This window comes from Heterodontus francisci, chromosome 7, assembly GCF_036365525.1.
Source record: "Heterodontus francisci isolate sHetFra1 chromosome 7, sHetFra1.hap1, whole genome shotgun sequence".
NCBI classification, from domain to species: domain Eukaryota; kingdom Metazoa; phylum Chordata; class Chondrichthyes; order Heterodontiformes; family Heterodontidae; genus Heterodontus; species Heterodontus francisci.
Genome location: NC_090377.1, coordinates 121844636 through 121864916, shown reverse-complemented (window position 1 = coordinate 121864916; position 20281 = coordinate 121844636). Strand labels below are relative to the sequence as shown.

Here is a 20281-nt window from a genome sequence, read left to right as displayed (position 1 = left end):
CTGTCTTGGTTCTTCAGGATCCCTACCCTGCCAGAAGAAGGTGTAGTCTTGCTGTGTTAGAGATCCGCTCGCAGGGAGGCGTGTCTCCTGAAGTGCTGCAATGTCCACATTGAGTCTACTGTGCTCGTTGTTAATGATGGCGGTCTTCTGAGAATCGTTGATTTGGGTAAGGTCTTCCGACAGGCCAGGACACATAGTTCTGACGTTCCAGCTTGCAAAGCGAAGGGCTGATACCTTCTTTCCTTTTTTTGTTGTGCTGTTTGGTGCGGTGTTGCAGTCCACTTGTCGGGCAGTGACCCTGAGCTCCAAGCACCCATTGAAGCAGGTGGACTGTGGCGGGACAGAACCTTACTGACCGGGGGGCTGCCCGGTTTTGAGGCGGGCGGTAGCTGTCCAGTGAGATGCGATGACCTCTCCCGCCGACAAAGGCAGCCCGTGGCGCCCAATCTCTATGCCAATTGAGCTGGACTTATAACCCGTAACTGCTGCCTTCCGTGTTGTTTTGGTCACTGTGAGGCGACTATGGAGTGACCTCTCCATGGCGCATGCCTGGGCGGATGTATGGAGGTTGTGAGTTGCCCAAGCATCAAAACCCCCTCTCGGCCTTCCTGGTGGGGTCCAAAGGAGTGCAGACCACGACATTTGGCACCAGTATGGCTGCAAGAACTGCCGGAAGCGTGCCAAAGGTGACACATGACCGCCTTCGGGGTTCCGCTCCGGATTTTCTGTTAGGGTTTACTCCCTTAGCCTTGGTCTCTCCCGAGATGCGCACAAGGCAGTGGGGTTGTTAGGGCCCCTACACAGGGGTAGGTGGATGCCGGTGGGGGGAAGGGGGTGCGGGGGGAAGGGGGTGCGAGGAGGAGGGGTGCGGTGGGAAGGGGTGGAGGGAAGGGGGTGCGAGGGGGAACTGGGAAGGGGGCTGCAGGGGGTAGGGGAGAGGGGAAGGGGGTGCGAGGGGAAGATGGTGCGAGAGGTAGCCAGGAAGGGGGCTGCAGGGGTTAGGGGAGAGGGGTGCAGGGGAAGGGGGTGCGAGGGGAAGATGGTGCGAGGGGGGAGCTGGGAAGGGGGTGCCCTTCAAGACACTCCCACAGTGGATGCAGAGACCAAGTGGGCCCACATCAGAGACGCCATCTATGTCTCAGCAATGACCACCTATGGCAATTGTGTGAAGTGGAATGCAGACTGGTTTCAATCTCATATTGAAGAGCTGGAACCTGTCATAGCCGCTAAGCGCATTGCACTGCTGAACTACAAGAAAGCCCCCAGCAAGTTAACATCCGTAGCACTTAAAGCAGCCAGAAGCACTGCACAAAGAACAGCCAGGTGCTGCGCAAATGACTACTGGCAACACCTATGCAGTCATATTCAGCTGGCCTCTGACACCGGAAATATCAGAGGAATGCATGATGGCATTAAGAGGGCTTTTGGGCCAACCATCAAGAAGATCGCCCCCTCAAATCTAAATCAGGGGACACAATCACTGACCAACGCAAGCAAATGGACCGCTGGGTGGAGTACTACCGAGAACTGTACTCCAGGGAAAATATTGTCACTGAAACCGCCCTCAATGCAGCCCAGTCTCTGCCAGTCATGGATGAGCTGGACGTACAGCCAACAAAATCGGAACTCAGTGATGCCATTGATTCTCTTGCCAGCGGAAAAGCCCCTGGGAAGGACAGCATTACCCCTGAAATAATCAAGAGTGCCAAGCCTGCTATACTTTCAGCATTGTATGAACTGCTTTGCCTGCGCTGGGATGAGGGAGCAGTACCACAGGACATGCGCGATGCCAATATCATCACTCTCTATAAGAACAAGGGTGACCGTGGTGACTGCAACAACTACCGTGGAATCTCCCTGCTCAGCAGAGTGGGGAAAGTCTTCGCTCAAGTCGCTTTAAACAGGCTCCAGAAGCTGGCCGAGCGTGTCTACCCTGAGGCACAGTGTGGCTTTCGAGCAGAGAAAGCCACCATTGACATGCTGTTCTCCCTTCGTCAGATGCAGGAGAAATGCTGCGAACAGCAGATGCCCCTCTACATTGCTTTCATTGATCTCACCAAAGCCTTTGACCTTGTCAGCAGACGTGGTCTCTTCAGACTACTACCAAAGCTACTAAGTATCATCACCTCATTCCATGACAATATGAAAGGCACAATTCAACATAGCCTCATCAGACCCCTTTCCTATACTGAGTAATGTGAAACAGGGCTGTGTACTCGCACCTACACTGTTTGGGATCTTCTTCTCCCTGCTGCTCTCACATGCGTTCAAGTCTTCAGAAGAAGAAATTTTCCTCCACACAAGATCAGGTGGCAGATTGTTCAACCTTGCCCGTCTAAAAGCGAAGACCAAAGTACGGAAAGTCCTCATCAGGGAACTCCTCTTTGCTGACGATGCTGCATTAACATCTCACACTGAAGAGTGTCTGCAGAGACTCATCGACAGGTTTGCGGCTGCCTGCACCGAATTTGGCCTAACCATCAGCCTCAAGAAAAGGAACATCATGGGACAGGACGTCACAAATGCCCCATCCATCAATATCGGCGACCACGCTCTGGAAGTGGTTCAAGAGTTCACCTACCTAGGCTTAACTATCACCAGTAACCTGTCTCTCAATGCAGAAATCAACAAGCGCATGGGAAAGGCTTCCACTGCTATGTCCAGACTGGCCAAGAGAGTGTGGGAAAATGGCGCACTGACACAGAACACAAAAGTTCAAGTGTATCAAGCCTGTGTCCTCAGTACCTTGCTCTACAGAAGCGAGGCCTGGACAACGTATGTCAGCCAAGAGCGATGTCTCAATTCATTCCATCGTTGCTGCCTCCGGAGAATCCTTGGCATCAGGTGGCAGGACCGTATCTCCAACACTGTAGTCCTCGACGCGGCCAACATCCCCAGCATATACACCCTACTAAGCCAGTGGCGCCGGAGATGGCTAGGCCATGTGAGCCGCATGGAAGATGGCAGGGTCCCCAAAGACACATTGTACAGCGAGCTCGTCACTGGTATCAGACCCACCAGCAGTCCTTGTCTCCGCTTTAAAGACGTCTGCAAACGCGACATGAAGTCCTGTCACATTGATCACAGTTGCCAGCGATCGCCAGAGCTGGCGGGCGACCATAAAGGCGGGGCTAAAGCGAGGCGAGTCGAAGAGACTTAGCAGTTGGCAGGAAAAAAGTCAGAAGCACAAGGAGAGAGCCAACTGCGTAACAGCCCTGTCAACCAATTTTATCTGCAGCACCTGTGGAAGAGTCTGTCACTCTAGAATTGGCCTTTATAGCCACTCCAGGCGCTGCTTCACAAACCACTGACCACCTCCAGGTGCTTACCCATTGTCTCTCGAGACAAGGAGGCCAAAGAAGAATTAACATCAAGTCTGCAAACGTGTCCCAAATAAATTCTTTTGATTGCTGATATATTTAAACACAGATCGACAAAAATCTTGCGAGGTCCTCCTTCCCTCTCCCCAATCCTTTCAGATTTTCTCCTGAGAATAGAAACTTCTGTTTTACTAAGGTTGACGAGGGCCTGCAACCATCTGATACCCGGCCTATTTTTTTCTCATGCGAGAGCCTGGACCTTGAGTTGTCGCTGGCTGGCCGACAATGGCAAGCACCCGAGTCAAGGCTGATGCCAGCTGCACCCAACACTCACGCACACTGCCAAGCAGAGGTTGCTGGATGAAGGAAAGAAAGACTTGCATTTATATAGCACTTTTCACCACCACCAGACATCTCAAATCACTTTACAGTCAATGAAATGCTTTTGAATACTGTCATAATGTAGCAGACAATTTGCACACAGCAATGAGATAATGACCAGATTAACCTGTTTTTGTGATGTTGATTGAGGGATAATTATTGGCCAGGATACCGGGAATAACTCCCCTGCTCTTCTTCAAAATAGCACCATGAGATCCTTTATATCCAGCAGACAGGGCTTCAGTTTATCATCACATTTGAAAGATGGCATCTCTGACAGTGCAGCGCTCCCTCAGTACTGCTCTCGAGTATCAGACTTGATTTTTGTGCTCAAGCACTTGAGTGGACTTGAACATAAAACCTTGTGATTCAGAGGCAAGAGTGCTACCAACTAAGCCGTGGCTGACACTCAACAGCAAGCGGGAATGGGAACCCCTTTCTTATCCCCTATCCATGCTATTACGACACTTGCATAGAATTACATAGAACTTACAGAACAAAAATAGGCTGCTTGGCCCAACTTGCCCATGCTGCACACAAGCCTCCTCCCATCTGTCTTCCGCTTACCTCAACAATATATCCTTCTTGTATTTATCTAACTTCTTCTTAAATGTATCTCTGCTACTCACCTCAACCATTCCCTCTGGTAGCGAATTCCACATTCTCACCACTCTGGGTAAAGAGATTTCTCCTAAATTCCTTATTGAACCACTGAAGCTCCCTATAGCATCCTCCCCCCATCCCTGGTCCAACTGCTGCCTTATCAGAAAGCAGCAAACTCAGCACACACCTGGAATAGAATCTGGGATCCTTCTGATTGGTATCACTGAACTTACCTCTTGAGCGATCAAGGAAGCATTGCTATATTTGTTTTTTAAGTTTTTATTTGACTGTGACTCAGTAGTAGTAACATTCCCCACTGAGTCAGAAGGTTGTGGGTTTAAACAGGGAACCCATTTCCACTCCATCACTGAGCCCACCTACCTCCACCTCTGTACCATTGTCTGTCTGCACCAGTGCCGAAAGTCTCATCCATGCCCATGTTATCTCTAGACATGATTGTTTCAATGCTCTCCTGGCTGGCCTCCCACCTTGCCCCCTCTGTAAACTTGAACTCATCCAAAACTCTGCTGCCCCTATTCTAACTTGTATTTAGTCCCATTCAGTCGTCACCTCTGTGCTCATTGACCTACATTGGCTCCCAGTCTGGATTTTAAAATTCTCATCCTTCCTTTCAAATCCTTTCCTGGCTCACCTTTCTTATCTAACATCCTGCAGCCCCAAAAACCCTCCAAAATATCTGTGCTCCTATAATTCTGGCCTCGTATATTCCTAGTTTTAATAATTCCACCATTGGTAGCTGTGCCATCAGCTGCCTGGGCCCTAAGCTCTGGAATACCCTCCAAATCTCTCCGTCTCTGTATCTCTCTCACCTCCTTTCAGACACTGCTTAAAACCTACCTCTTTGACCAAGCTTTTGGTTACCTGTCCTAATATCTCCTTGTGTAGCTCAGTGTCACTTTTTGTCTGATAATCGTTCCTGTTGAGCACATGGGACATTTTGCTACAGTAAAGGTGCTATATAAATGCAAGCTATTGTTGTTGAGCATATAATCCAGGCTGACACTTCCAGTGTAGTACTGCGGGAGTGCTGCAGTGTTGGAGATGCCGTCTTTCAGATGAAACATTAAACTGAATCCCCCTCTCCCCTCAAATGAACATAAAGCGTTTCATGACACTGTTTTGAAGAACAGCAGTGGAGTTCCTGGTGTCCTGGACAATATTTATCCCTCAACCAACATCAAAACAGATTATCTAGTTATTATCACATTGCTATTTTGTGGGACCTTGCTGTGTGCAAATTGGCTGCTGTATTTCCTACATTACAACAGTGACTTCAGGTCAGAAGTGTTTTGTTGACTGTAAAGTGCTTTGGGACATCTTGGGGTCAAAAAAGGTGCTATATAAATACAAGCCCTTCCTTTTTCTCTTTTACTATTTTGCCATTCAGCTGACGCACATTATTTAGACAGTAATGATCAAGTATACTCTTTTAGCAGATTTATGCTTGGCTTTTTCACACCACCATTGTTTTGCATCTCTAAAATGACGCCTGGTACCTAAACTGAGTATATACTTCAAGTGAAATCTGTAATTTCAGTGGAGGGTGGGAAGATTTGCTCTGTGCGTCACATGGTCAATTTCAGGAGACTCAGACTCTTGACCCAGTGGGGGTTGGAATTAGCAGTTTATATCAGAAAATTGGGACCGTGCTTCCTGACCAGGCTGACTACATTCTCAGACACTGCAGCAGTCCAGAGTCTCTCTGAATGTACTCTTGACATTCAGGGAAATTGTAAACCTGTTCTTTACACATCTACAAATTCACTACACTGAGGAAGTCTTCTAATTATAATAACTAATTGAAAACATGCACAATTCACATATAAATTTATAAGATGAAAACAGTGCTGAATACAGTGACACTTTAATATTTTTGCTTTGGGCAATTTTGGGAAGTATATTGACATGCCCAGTGAGAGATGGTGGGCTACATTTCTCCACATTCATTTGGAGCAAGTCCCTTGTATAGCACCTTCACTTGTTTGTATGATCATTTGCTTCTACTTTGTCTAATTACCAGACGTGTAGACATTCAGGTAAGTGCATTGGTCTAATTTGCTGGTTACATTTGGCGTTGACAGATTGAAGTGAACGAAGGTGGGAGGGACAACTATCGCTCAAGTTTGACTTTGAGAGGGTCCCACTGGATTCTGTTTTTATTTGTATTGCATGGAACTGAGTGTGGATTGAAGTTGAGTTGAGTTTTTGGGTCAGGCCTGATTTTTTTGGCTGGCTCCATTTTTAGATCAATTTGATTTGGGTTTGTTTTTATGTGGGTTGGACTGAGGTTTGTTTGATTGAACTGGCATTGGCAAAATCGGTTGAATTTTCCTTTGAGTTGGGTGTCGAACTGGGATGGATTGGATTTGTGATTCGTTTATTTTGATTGGGTTGGGTTAGCTTTGTCTTGGTTTGTTTGAGTTCTCATCTCTACTGTCACTATGGCCCATCTGCAGGTTCCACCATGCTCGCAAGTTTTCCAAGTGCAGTATTATGGAATACAGGGAGTTTCTACAAAGGGGTGGAGGAGCTTGTCTCTTCAATAGACCAACAAAGGTAAGATTTCCTTATTCGAGAACGCCCAAGTTCAGTCAGTTCCCACTAGCTATCAGTCCACATCAGAAGCTTTATTTAAACTCATTCGCCAGGTTCACTCAAGATACAAGGAGAACACCCATACCCAGGTAACTTTCCTAATCCCTCACTCGCCAATCTGGACATGCGATGATCTGAAAGGTCATCTGATAAATGATCCTTCAAGTTCCCTCCATTACAAACTTTCTTTGTCGCACTGTATTTTATTGTTAGTATTATGGTCTATGCTCTTCTGAATTTCCATCTCATGTTTCTTCGAAACAGTGTATACGGGGACGAATTTTTGGGGGGGGGGGGGATTAATTTTTTTTGGGTCACATAAGAGGTACCTGCCCCAATCCGTGTGCCAAGAGGCGTAAAGTTAAGCAGCTGCTCCGCTGGGAGGACCTCGAGGCCCTTTCTGGCCCAAAGACGGAAGAGGTCCAAACGAACTCTTCAGCTCCAGTGGGAGCCAGTAATGATTAAATTAGGCCGAAGGATCTGCTCTGGGGATCAGGTAGTTTACTTCTGGTAAGCTCCAGGGCCTCAGCTGCTGAGTATTCTGCTCAGGCCATTCAAGGGTACAGAAGCAGGAATTCCCATGTTTAACCAGGAACTCCAGCAAGCATGCCCTCAAGATGTAAATGGAAGTACTGCCGTGCTCCTCTGGCCAATGGGAAATAGCAGATCAGAAAAACAGTGTGAGGTCCAGTGGAATTGACTTCCATTCCATGTTCCAAGCATTTTCCAGGCGACCTGCCCGATTCCACCTAGGTCCAAATCAGAATTACAGACCCAATGGGCTGAATTTTATACGCCCATTGGCGGCTGGCAAAAAAGACGCAGCCCGCCCATGCGGGCCGCATGCCGCAGAGCCGCCACGATTCTAAGCACGGCGGCTCATTTAAATAGCCGACCCCCGCCCCCCTTCCCGATGACGTGGAGAGGGCGGGCTGTCCGTCCCTGGCAATGGTGTCAGCTGCCTGTGTGCAGGTGCTGACGCCACTTTTAAAGGGCTGTTAGCCCTAACAGCTAATTTAAATATTTAAAGGTAAAGTGCATTAAAACAAATACATTCCTTTTGCCCCTCTCCCACCCCCTCAATAACAATTAAATTAATTATTTGCCCTTTTCCCCCCAAAACCTTTACCATCTGACCTTCTTCCCCCCCCCACAAACTGCACAAACTTTCAACTACAAACCTTCCCACCATCCCCTACACCCATGATGTTAATTTGACCCCGTTCCCCCCTCCTGCACTGATAAACTTACCTCCCCCCTCCCCACCAGTGTTGCACCTCATTTCCCTGGACGGGGATCCGAAGGAGCAGGAGTGCCAGTTACCGGGCCGAAGATTTCAGCGGAACATTGGGCGGCGACGTGAGGTTCATTAATTCATTCATTTTGATTTATTTAAATATTCAAATTAGGGTCCTGTCGTCGAGCAACGGTTGGGGGGGTTGGGGGTGGGGCTGCCACAAGGCCTCACCGCCGCCAGCAATATCGGGCCGGGCCCACCCGGCATCGGGGTGTGTGGCTGCCCTCTGCCGGAGGCATCTTCAGGCCCCCCCGCCACAGAACCCAACGCCTGGGGGAGAACAAAATCCAGCCCAATGTCTCTGTTCATACCTCTAACCTGAGTGCCAATTGCTCACTCTCTCTTATAGCTGTTCGAGACCACAGAGTGTGGAAATGGATACGTGGAATCTGGGGAAGAATGTGACTGTGGATTGCGAATGGTAAGCTTAGAGTGTTATGGTGGGTTTTTTTCCTCCTGCTTCTTAAGGCTGCCCTGTGCCTCCTCTGGCATATTAATTCCTTGGATTGTGAGCGAGCCAATTGGTCAGGCCGATAGCTGCATTGTCATTGGTCAGCTATTGCAACAGTTGCGTGGTGGGGGTAATTTTCAGCTTGCCTGCTGGGCACTAACCTGGCAGAGGATCCATGATCCTTGTCAGACCCCAAATCTGAAGCTTCTCCAGTTGACAAGTGAGAGGCCAGGCAAGGCAACCAGTGTTTAGACCACATCCCGGCCTACCAGGGTAGGAGGTAAGCTGCAGGGAATCTTGAGCATTTTACGAGTCTAAGGAAAGTTGAGACCAAGAGCACTCGTATTTTGCCACTATCGTTTACTCTGCTCTCAACCTAAGTTAAACCAAAATTGGAGTCTCGCTGCAGATGGTGCTTACAGGCTTGTGTTTGTATCAGGTCACAAGTGAGTCTTAAGTTACCTTGATAATTTGAACATGATGTCCGACTGAGGGGATCAATTTAATAGCGCTATTATTGGGCGTTAATCATTTGGCCGAGATGCAGAGTGGTGTTGGAAATCATGAGCTACAGACCTCGATTATCCAATAATAATGGAAAGAAAGGCTTGGAACTGGTCCAGTAGCATTAACTTATCTGCAAGTACAGTGCTTCACTCTGCAGTGGGGATCCCCCTTACTAAGAGCTTGGTCTGTAGAACAATTGGCTGAGGATTGGAAAATGCATTGAGGGCAGCTGCTCTTAACAGACTGCAGCTAGCCATCACAAGGGAAATGGGACATAAAGGTACAGGAGAGACATGAAAAACACAGCTCCTGTCTGATTCTGGAAAGTCAGAGGTCCTGGTGTCTAGGGTCCCTCTTGGAGCTGAGGAACATCTACCCAATGCCAGCTGAATGAAGGAACGTCAGCGAACAAGTCATTGCAGTCACTGAGCTCACTCATATCTGGCTGGCACTGAGAAAGAAGTGTGCTGGCAATTGGGAACTCCCACACCCTTTGTGTGGTACAGATTCAAGCATTGTATGCAACCATTGCTGGTTCTATACACTCCTTCATTGTACCAAAGCTGGATGGCGCACTTTCCTTGCAGATGTGGCACAGCAAGCAGTTATTCAGATTACCAACCGAAGGACCTCTTGTCCTATTAGGGCATTTTTCAGTGAGGTAAACAGGCATGGACTCAGAGGTTTTTTAAAATTCATTCATGGAATGTGGATATGGCTGGCTAGGACAGCATTTATTATCCATCCCTAATTGCCCTTGACAAGTGGTGGTGAGCTGCCATCTTGAACCGCTGCAGTCCATGGAGTGTAGGTACACCCACAGTGCTGTTAGGGAGGGAGTTCCAGGATTTTGACCCAGTGACAGTGAAGGAACGGCGATATAGTTCCAAGTCAGGATGGTGTGTGACTTGGAGGGGAACTTGCAGGTGGTGGTGTTGCCATGCACCTGCTGTCCTTGTCCTTCTAGGAGGTAGAGGTCGTGGGTTTGGAAGGTGCTGTCGAAGGAGCCTTGGTGAGTTGCTGCTGTGCATCTTCTAGATGGTACACGCTGCTACCGCTGTGTGTCAGTGGTGGTGGGAATGAATGTTTGTGGATGGGGTGCCAATTAAGCGGGCTGCTTTGTTCTGGATGGTGTTGAGCTTCTTGAATGTTGTTGGAGCTGCACCCATCCAGGTTAGTGGAGAGTATTCCATCACACTCCTAACTTGTGCCTTGTAGATGGTGGACAAGCTTTTGGGAGACAGGAGGTGAGTTACTCGCCACAGAATTCCTAGCCTCTGACCTGCTCTTGTAGCCACAGCATTTATGCAGCTGGTCCAGTTCAGTTTCTGGTCAATGGTAACCTCAGGACGTTGATAGTGGGGGATTCAGCGATGGCAATGCCACTGAACATCAAGGGGAGATGCTTTGATTCTCTCTTGTTTGAGATGGTCATTGCCTGGCACTTATGTGGTGTGAATGTCTCCCAAGAGCCAATCCTCCTCCTTCCCCATCCAAAAATGCAGCCAGCATTGACTGCCACTAATTAATGGCTGCCCCCTTTATCATTGGCCATTGCTTGTGCATGACATTTTGGTGACCAGTTGCTGCCTGATTTACAATTGAGTGCAAACTCCTTTGCATGTCGGGCGTAGAGTTGGATATGACGATCCATTATGCCCACCTGGGTGTCAGCCTTGACACCTTGCACCTGTCCACTGAGAAAGTTTTTTTTTATACGTTCTGGAAATGTGGGTATCACTGGCAAGGCAGGCATTTATTGTATATCCCTAGTCGAGTGCGGTTCATGTGGCAAAGGTACTCCCACAGTGCATTAGGTAGGGAGTTCCAGGATTTTGACCCAGTGACAATGAGGGAACAGAGATACATTTCCAAGTCAGGATGTTGTGTGGCTGGAGGGGAACTTGGAAGTGATGCTGTTCCTTTGCTGCCCTTGCCCTTCTAGGTGGTAGAGGTCACAGATATGGAAGGTGAAGATGTTGCCTCTCGCAAATATAATTTCTGGAGACTACCAGATGTGACTGATATTTCTGGGGGTGGTTTGGACGGATGCAGTAGCCATGAAAGCTACATGCTATGGTGCCCTCTTCTCCTACAGAAAGAGTAGACCCTGTAATACAATTCGCTGTACAGTCATAGGGCAATCTGGATAGTGATTGGGAGTGGAAACCCTGACTGAAGTCCTCTCCCTAGTCCCATGGCACTGAGCCAAATTGTAATATCCTGACCGCAGTTTCAGCAGAGGCTAGCTAACTCTGGGCAAACCAGGGCCAATGACTTTTCAGGTTGGCATAGCTCAGTATCAAGCCATATGGTGCATTTGCTCACTGAGTCATTGAGGGCACTCTTGTTTCCATTTTTAAACGTGCAATGTCTAATTAAAAAAAGAATCGTTCAGTCAACTGATTCGTAGTTAACCCAGCCAAGTTAATTTTCCAGGTGACCTGATAGAGGTCTTTAAAAATATGAAGGGGTTTGATAGGCTAGACGTAGAGAATATGTTTACACATGAGGGGAATCCAAAACTAAGGGTCATCAATATAAGATAGTCACCAATAAATCCAATATTCTGGAATTCTGGAGAAAATTCTTTACTCAGAGAGGTGAGAATGCGAAACTCGCGACTAGTTAAGGTGAATAGCATAGATGTACTTAAGGGGAAGCTAGATAAACACATGAGGGAGAAAGGAATAGATGGATATGCTGATATGATGAGCTGAAATAGAGTTGGAGGAGGCTAATGGGGAGCATGAACACTGGCACCGACCAGTTGGGCCGAATGGTCTGTTTCTGTGCTGGACATTCCATGTGTGGATATAGTGGATGACCTTCCGTTGTTTTTGTCCCCTCTCCCTCTCCCAGGAATGCTTCGGGACCTGTTGTAAGAAGTGTTCCCTTGCCAATGGTGCCCATTGCAGTGATGGACCTTGCTGCAATCACACTTGCCAGGTAACTCATGCCAATAACATGCAACTTCACCATAACTCTGCCCAGAGAAATGATCTCAATGGGGTTAATGCCTGCGATCGAATCTCCCCACTAATGCAGGGTGGTGGCGGGGGAATGTACAGGTGACAATCTGATGGCTTTAATGGAAGTAGTTTCCAGGGGAACAGTGGGCATCTGGGCTGTGCTGACAGGTTGGAGGCCCCTGTTCTGTGTAGCATTCATTTGGCCAAGAATAACCTCAGATCTGCCTCCAAACACCCAACCCACCTCCTGCACTGTATCTTTACCATTTACGGGGTCTTTTGACGCACTTGGGGCAAAGTTATGGTGGAGTAGCTGGATCAATGTTGTGGGAATTCCTGGCCTCTGTCTCTCCAATTTTAGGGAATTCTAGAAACAAGGTGTATGCACAGTGATAGCTCATGAGTTTCCTACATTATAACAGTGACTGCACTTCAGTAAGTTGGTTGTAGATTGGTTTACATCCTCTTGAGGTCATGAAAGGCATTCCATAAAGAAAAGTCCATCTTTCCTTTAAATGTAAGAAATGAGTGTGATCTAGGAATGAAAGGAATGCTGAATGAATCAGTAACTTCACATTAATGGCTGATCAACAACAACTTGCATTTGTATATCGCCTTTAGCATAGTGAAATGTCCCAAAGCGCTTCACAGAAGTGTTATCAGACAGAATTTGATGCTGAGCCATAGAAGGAGATACTGGGACATGTGACCAGAGGCTTATGCAAAGGGGTAGGTTTCGAGGAGTAGGTCTGAAAGGAGGAGAGAGAGGTAGAGAGGTTTAGGGAGGGAATTCCAGATCTTAGGGCCTAGGCAGTTGAAGGCATGGCCGCCAATGCCAACAGGCAGTTGACAAGGAAATAAGACATTAACTCTCAGTGTGTGTGTTAATAAACTCTAGACATATTTACCCCAGGGTAAAATTTAATGTCTGCTCGCTTAATGTCGCATCACAACATCTCCCCCCTTAACACACAGTTTGTACCAGGACCAGCTGCACAGAGCAAAAAAAAACTTAGGCGGTGAAAGGTGGCATAAAAGACTGTTGCATTTATATAGAACCTTTCTCAAGCTCAGGACGTCCCAAAGTACTCTACAGCCAATAAAGTGCTTTTTGGGGTGCAGTCAGTGTTGCAATGTGGAAACACGGCAGATAATTCTTACTCAGCAAAGTCCCACAAACATCGATGACCCAAGACAAACTTTTTTTAAGTAATATTTTTTCTATATTCTCTTCAAAGAGTATCTCAGTAATGTTCTGTGCTTTTACACTCTTACAGTTCCTGAAGCGAGGGTATGATTGTCGAGATGCAGTGAATGATTGCGATATAGCAGAGTACTGCACGGGAGACGCTGGTCAGGTATGTATTGTCCATTGTACTGAAGGGCCCAGAATTCTGTGGGGGTGGAAGAATCTTCCCACATTGTTGACCATAGGCCCCATCCCAAGTTGTGGGCTATGGAGTCATTTGCACGATCAGGGTACCCGCAAGGCCATTTCAGTAGCATCTGGCCCCAATAGGGTCTCACTTCCCCTAGGCCCTTGCAGCCTGAAGATAAAACAAAACAGTATCAGCTCTGCTCCAAAAGGAGCCATTTTTGTACAGAAGCTGATGGCCTTGGTGAGGCCTGAGGCCTTTCAAAAGACCACAAAGGATCGAAACAGCAGAGATTAGAATCCAGGAAAACCTGGCTGCTCCCCATTTTCTCGTCCCCTGACTGAAGATTCACCTCAGTTATCATTTAAAGGGGATGTGTATCTATCAGATTTATCATTGAACCATGAATATTATAAACAGCATGATCTTAACTTGTCCATTCAGCGTACAGTGGCAATCAAACAATTGAATGCTGAACGATATTGCTAAATCAGTTAATTCGGAGCTGGAGTGGTGTAGAAGTGTGTTGCAGCTAATACACCATTTAGCTCCTTGAGCCAGTTCTTCCATTCAATTAGATTATAGCTGATCTGTATCTTAACTCCATCGACCCGGCTTGGTTCAACATTACTTAATACATTGACATAACAACAGATCTATCTAGTAGGGAGGTTACGCTTCAGTTTATACAGGGCATTGGTGAGACCACATCTGGAGTACTGTGTACAGTACTGGTCTCCTTATTTAAGGAAGGATGTCAATGCGTTGGAGGCAGTTCAGAGAAGGTTTACTAGACTAATATCTGGAATGGTAGGCTGTCTTACGAAGAAAGATTGGACAGGCTAGGCTTTTATCCATTGGAATTTAGAAGTGTAAGAGGCGACTTGATTGAAACATATAAGATCCTGAGGGGTCTTGACAGGGTGGATGTGGAAAGGATTGTGGATGTGGAAGGATTGTAGGCGTCACTGTTTAAAAATAAGGGGTCACCCATTTAAGACAGAGATGAGGAGAAATTATTGGGGGTAGTTGGAAATGCGGAGTAATCAGTTCAGCCATGAAATTATTGAATGGTGGAGCAGACTCGAAGGGCCGAGTGGCCTACTCCTGCTCCTAATTCGTATGTTCATATGTATCAGTCTCAGTTTTGAAGTTTTCAATTGACCCCCAGCCTCAACAGCCTTTTAAGAGAGAGAGAGAGACAGTGCTCCAGATATCCAGTACCCCTTCTGTGAAGAAATTCTTCCTGATGTCACCCCAGAACAACCTGCCCTCACGATTTAACCCCTTTAGCCCTGGTATCATTCTGCCTCCAAGTTACGTCCCTGTCTCTTGAGGCACCTTAAAAGAAAGACTGTTGGCAGCTATTTTGTCTTGCTGTATTACAAGGAGGATGGGGATTGATTCCTGTGGAGTTAAGCACTGTTTATCTGCCATACGTTCAGTGGAAGCAATCTGCTGTTCCATCTGCAGGTGTGATCCTGAGCTTCCAGTCACCTGCACACTTCAGTTCTCCATTCCTCTCCTACTCTGACCTGTCTGTCCTCGGCCTCCTATACTGTTCCTGTGAAGCACAACGCAAGCTTGAGGAATAGCACCTCATCTTTCTACCGGGCACTTTACAATTCTCTGGCCTTAGCATTGACTTTAACAACTTCAGACTTCTCTCTTGGCCAGCAGGTGCTGGTAGTGGAGGATGACTGCACTAGAGCCACTGGGCGTGGAGGAGGTGGGGGGAGATTTGGGGATCCCCCCCTCAGGACACGGCCAGCAGGGCGGTCCACACCCCTGGGGTCTACCCACCTATCTCCGTTACATTCACAGGCCACGGAAACCCTCTCTGCTTTGCCAGATTTTCCATGCTTCCCTTCCCTTCTGCTATTCTGCTGTAACCATTTACACCTCCTCTGGACCCATCTTTTGTTTCTTTACTTGTCCCATTCTCACCTCCTTGTGCCTCATCATCCCTTTTCTCATTTAATCACTCCCCTCCTGCACCTTTCTCTTTGTTCTTTCCCTGCCCCCTTTCCCCTGGCTCTGCACTTGCTTAAAAGCTAGTCATCTCTAACATCTTCCAGTTCTGGTGAAAGGTCATAGACGTTGGGGCAGGATTTTCCACCCGATAGGGGAACAGGAATGGAGGCGGGTGGGCGTGTAATTTCCTTTCCCCAGGCCATTTTCCTGCATGCCAGATCGGGGGTGGAATGGCTACCTGCCCACAAGTGGCGGGTAGCTTGTTAAGATAATTAGAAGACTGGAATTTTCTAGTTGGCCTGCGGGCCTCCCTGCAGATTCAGGAGCATGTCATCTGCCTGGAGGCTCCTGGCTGACTTTGAGGCCCCCACTTGCCTACCTGGCCTCAGATGCGGCTGCAGTGGTGGCATGGCAGCTGTGGCCATTTTTTAAAAAGCTTTAAAAGTGCTGAGAAGGTGCCTCAAGGTGGAGGCATCCTCTCCTTCCCTTAACTTGCATGGCAGACTGCCACTCCTTCTGTGCTCGACGGCCTCCTATTGGCCCTCCAGTTTGGAGAGCCATCCTTAATTGGACGGCGAGTGCACCCTCTGGCCACTGATTGGCCAAACCAGGCAAATTCAATGTCGGGTTGCAGCTCCCGACACAGTGCGGGGTCGGGACCCACATCTGACCCCAGCATCTGGGTCCTGCCCCAAAATGCAAAATCCTGCCCATTAACTCTGTTTCTCTCTCTACTGATGCTGCCTGACTGGCTGAGTGTTTCCAGCATTTTCCTGCTTCTTTTGTTTTCAGATATCCAACATTTGTAGTATTTTACCCTAATATTGGATTCCTCGTTCTGTCTTAGTAGACATGTTAGCCCTTTGGGTAAACCTCTGTGTTAAGATAGAGGAAGAGAGCAGCTTGATACTAGCATTATGGAAGGACACCTGCCGACCTTCCCTGGCCTGGCCTACATGTGACTCCATTCTCTCACCTACGTGCATGACTTCTAACTGTCCTCTGAAGTGGCTTAGCAAGCTACTCAGCTCTATTAAACCATCTTTAAAAAAAAGAGAGCATTACAGGAGTACATTCACCCCATGGGCTGCAGCAGTGCGAGGAGGCGGCCAACCGCCTGCTCCTCAGGTTAACCGGGCAAAAAATGCCAGCCTTACCAGCGAGGCACAAAGCCCGAGACTTCTTCAAAAAAAAAAGTCACCAGCAATTTTGTACCCTATTATTATCACAAAATTACCCAGTTTAGGAGGTGTTTTTAGAAGCAATCATTGATTCATGATATTAAGTCTACCTTCCGAAGCCTATTGGCGAAATTTTTTTCGCACAAGAGGATAACTTTTACAGACTCAAGTTCCTAACTTGGAGCGTTGCCATGCGAGCACATGTCAGGAGTTCTGGTACAGAGTTTGTCCATCCATTTATTTCCCCTAATATTAAACAGTTAGACGCTATGTTGTGACATTAACATCATTCTGTGGCATTGCAGAAGGAATAACATTCGACCAGGGTCTCTTAAGGAGGCTAGGTATTCACTCCTCCTGAATTATTGATTTTATTTTTGTTAATTATATGTTTTTTTTTCCAGTGTCCACCCAACCTTCATAAGCAGGATGGATATAACTGTGACTTCAACCAGGTAGGTGCAGTTTGGCCTTCTTTCAGGCTACTGTTGGCATGTTCTATGGAACAAGATTCATCTGTTGTCCTCAGTGGCCCACAGGCAAAGTGAACCATGGACCTTTCTCACCTTGCAGGGCCGATGCTTCAGTGGAGAGTGCAAAACTAGGGACAACCAGTGCAAACTGATCTGGGGCTCAAGTAAGTGAACCACCTTCAGTACTGTCATTATTCAGAACTCGAGTACAGTCACCAGCACCGCTGTAAGACGTTCACCTTCAAAATTGGAAGACCCTTATATCGGCCAAAAAAACAATCACCCCTGTGCTCGCTGACCTACATCGGCTCCTGGTCAAGCGACGCCTTGATTTTAAAATCCTCATTCTTGTTTTCAATTCCCTCCACAGACTCTCCCCCTCCCTATCTCTGTAAGCTCCTGCAGACCCACAACGCTCTGAAATATCTGCACTCTTCTAAATGCTGGCTTCTTGAGATTCTCAATTTTATTTGCTCCACTGTTGGCAGCCATGCCTTCAGCTGCCTGGGCTCTAAGCTCTGGCATTCCCTTCCTAGATCTCTCTGCCTCTCCACCTTGCTTTCCCCCTTTAAGACGCTCTTTAAAACCTACCTCTATGACCAAGCTTTTGATCGTAGCTCGGTGTTACATTTTGCTTTATGACACACCTGTGAAGTGCCTTGAGACATTTTATTGCATTAAAGGCACTATATAAATGCAAGTTGCTGCTTTTTTTTTTATGTGAATGCCAGGTTCAGTATTGCCAGTTGTAGCGTTTTACATGCTTCATTTATTTTGGGCAGAAGCTGTTTTCCCACCTTTTTTAGGTGCACTGAATGCAAAAACAAACATAAAGAAGTAAATAGCACCTCATCAATATTCTGTTTCCTTTTGTGTGCTTGAACCTTTTCTAATGCCTCTAAGTGGGCTTACAGTTTTAATTAAATACTGACTAGTTTAAATAAAGCTACAAGTTAAAGTTGAGCTGGAGACAAAAGCTCACAACACAGAAGGAACATTCTTGTTATAAAGTACCATAGAACCATAGAAAAATTATGGCGCAGAAGGAGGCCATTCAGCCCATCGTGTCTGTGCCAGCTGAAAAAACTAGCTGCCCAATCTAATCCCACCTTCCAGCAGCTGGTCCGTAGCCTTGCAGGTTACAGCACTTCAGCTGCATGTCCAGGTACCTTTTAAATGAGTTGTGGATTTCTGCCTCCACCACTGATCTGGGCAGTGAATTCCAGACACCCACCACCCTCTGGGTGGAAAAGTTTTTCCTCATGTCCCCTCTAATTCTTCTACCAGTCGCCTTAAATCTGTGCTCCCTGGTAATTGACCTCTCCACTAGGGGAAGCAGGTCCTTCCTGTCTATTCTATCTAGGCCCCTCATAATTTTGTACACCTCAGTTAAGTCACCCACCCTAGCCTATCCAATCTTTCCTCATAGTTGCAATTTTCAAGCCCTGGCAACAAGTACAGTGCTGTAATTGTGCTACCACATTATACCGGACATTGTGTATTGCGGCAAATCACGGTCTGCTATAAGCAGTTAGAACTGTACCGCTGTAAGTTTTTTTACCATTCTGCGAATTCTGGGCTCGTTCCTTGTGATAAAAAGAGGTCTTTTAAATTGAACTAGGACGACACTATTTAAGACTGTCTCTGTTATGCTGTATTCTGAGTATGGCCTTGCTTACTTTGAAAGAAGTACTTCTCCCAAGAAGGACTTTTTTCTGATCCAAGGACTTGGGAGCTTGTCCGCTCTTGTTTGGAATATAGCATAACTCCCACCAGAACCTTTTGGATTTATGTAGCATATTGTCATATATCCCTATTGCCCTTATGTCACGATATTATTGGATATTGTCATATATCCCTTACCTCCAAAACAAGTTCAGGAACATTGAAAGGTCCGGTTAGTAATCTAAATTAAAATGAGATAATAAAACATTGCCCCCTACATGCCGTGTATATGAGATGTAGGTACTAGTTATACTCACATACCAAGGACTTCTTCAGGAGATTGAAAGTGTGCAACTGTTTCTTGTTATTAGCCACAGTGAGGGGATAGACAATGCCATACTCACTACCTGAACTACCTCGGAATTGGGGGTTGGGGGGGTTGTCATTGAGGTTTGTCGATTGGAAGATGCTACCTCAGCAGCAGAAGTTTTGATTTTGTCTCAGGATCTGTATCAGCCTCCAGTGGGGTTATTAAAACTGTCACTGTCTTATCTAATACAGATTTTTAAAAAGGGACACTGGGAAATATAAAACAAGAGTAGCTTTCAAAGCCTAAGGTGATTGAAGCACTTGAACATTGACAGGTTTCCACTTGAATCAACAAATTGGCATCAGAGAAACATAGATAAAGGGGGAACGGTAGTAGGCCATTTGGCCCTTTGGGCCTGTTCTGCCATTCAAAAAAGATCATGGCTGAACGTCTGATTCAGTACCCTGTTCCCGCTTTCTCCCCATATCCCTTGATCACTGAGACCAGGCCCTTTTTTCCTGGTAGCATCCCTCAGTGCCAATGTCCTGAAATGCATCTGCATGCTATTTTAATTAACTCATCAACAGGACCTCTACATTTACAGGAGGTCATTGGGACTTTGAGGGATGGTATAAATAGAATTGTCCAACGTACGGCCCTTGGGCCAGAATCTGGCCTGCCAAAGGTTTCGATCCAGCTCACAATCCTGTGTGACTGACGGGGCTGCCGGTGGCTCAGCTTTGATTGATGGCAGGATCTCTGGGACTAACCAATAGCTATTGGAGGAGGGGCGTAGTTTGGCTTTGATTGACAGCTCTCCTGTTAAGGTGTACGTCAGGCAGAGGGGTTTGGCTGGACCTATGTCTGATGGATGGCAGATGCCTGTCTGTGATTGCTCACTGTCTGTGACTGGCGGTGGGGTGAGCGCTGATTGGTGGTTCGCGGCGCAGGCACGCTGGGATCGACCATCCCTGTTGTTTTCTGGTGGTTCAGGGAGTGAGCGAGTGATTGGGAATGGCTGCTGCAGGGAAGAAGGAGAGAAAGGCTGAGGGGAGAGCAGGAAACAGGCCAGCACTCAGCCAGAGGTGCAGGGCAGAGTGGCGCTGAGGGAACAGAGAGAGAGAGATTCAGGCAGCCCTTTAAACAAGCACCGGC

At 47.2% G+C, this 20281-nt stretch overlaps 1 protein-coding gene across 1 annotated transcript in view; it reads left to right on the top strand.

The window, feature by feature from the left end:
• Nucleotides 1–20281, top strand: part of LOC137371787 (disintegrin and metalloproteinase domain-containing protein 23-like) — a 254213-nt gene that overhangs the window by 173334 nt on the left and 60598 nt on the right. Inside the window, exons 15-20 of the mRNA XM_068034660.1 lie at nucleotides 6782–6881; nucleotides 8567–8638; nucleotides 12038–12124; nucleotides 13425–13505; nucleotides 17083–17133; nucleotides 17252–17315. Coding sequence (XP_067890761.1) covers nucleotides 6782–6881; nucleotides 8567–8638; nucleotides 12038–12124; nucleotides 13425–13505; nucleotides 17083–17133; nucleotides 17252–17315 — 455 coding nt within the window. The remainder of the gene's footprint in view (nucleotides 1–6781; nucleotides 6882–8566; nucleotides 8639–12037; nucleotides 12125–13424; nucleotides 13506–17082; nucleotides 17134–17251; nucleotides 17316–20281) is intronic.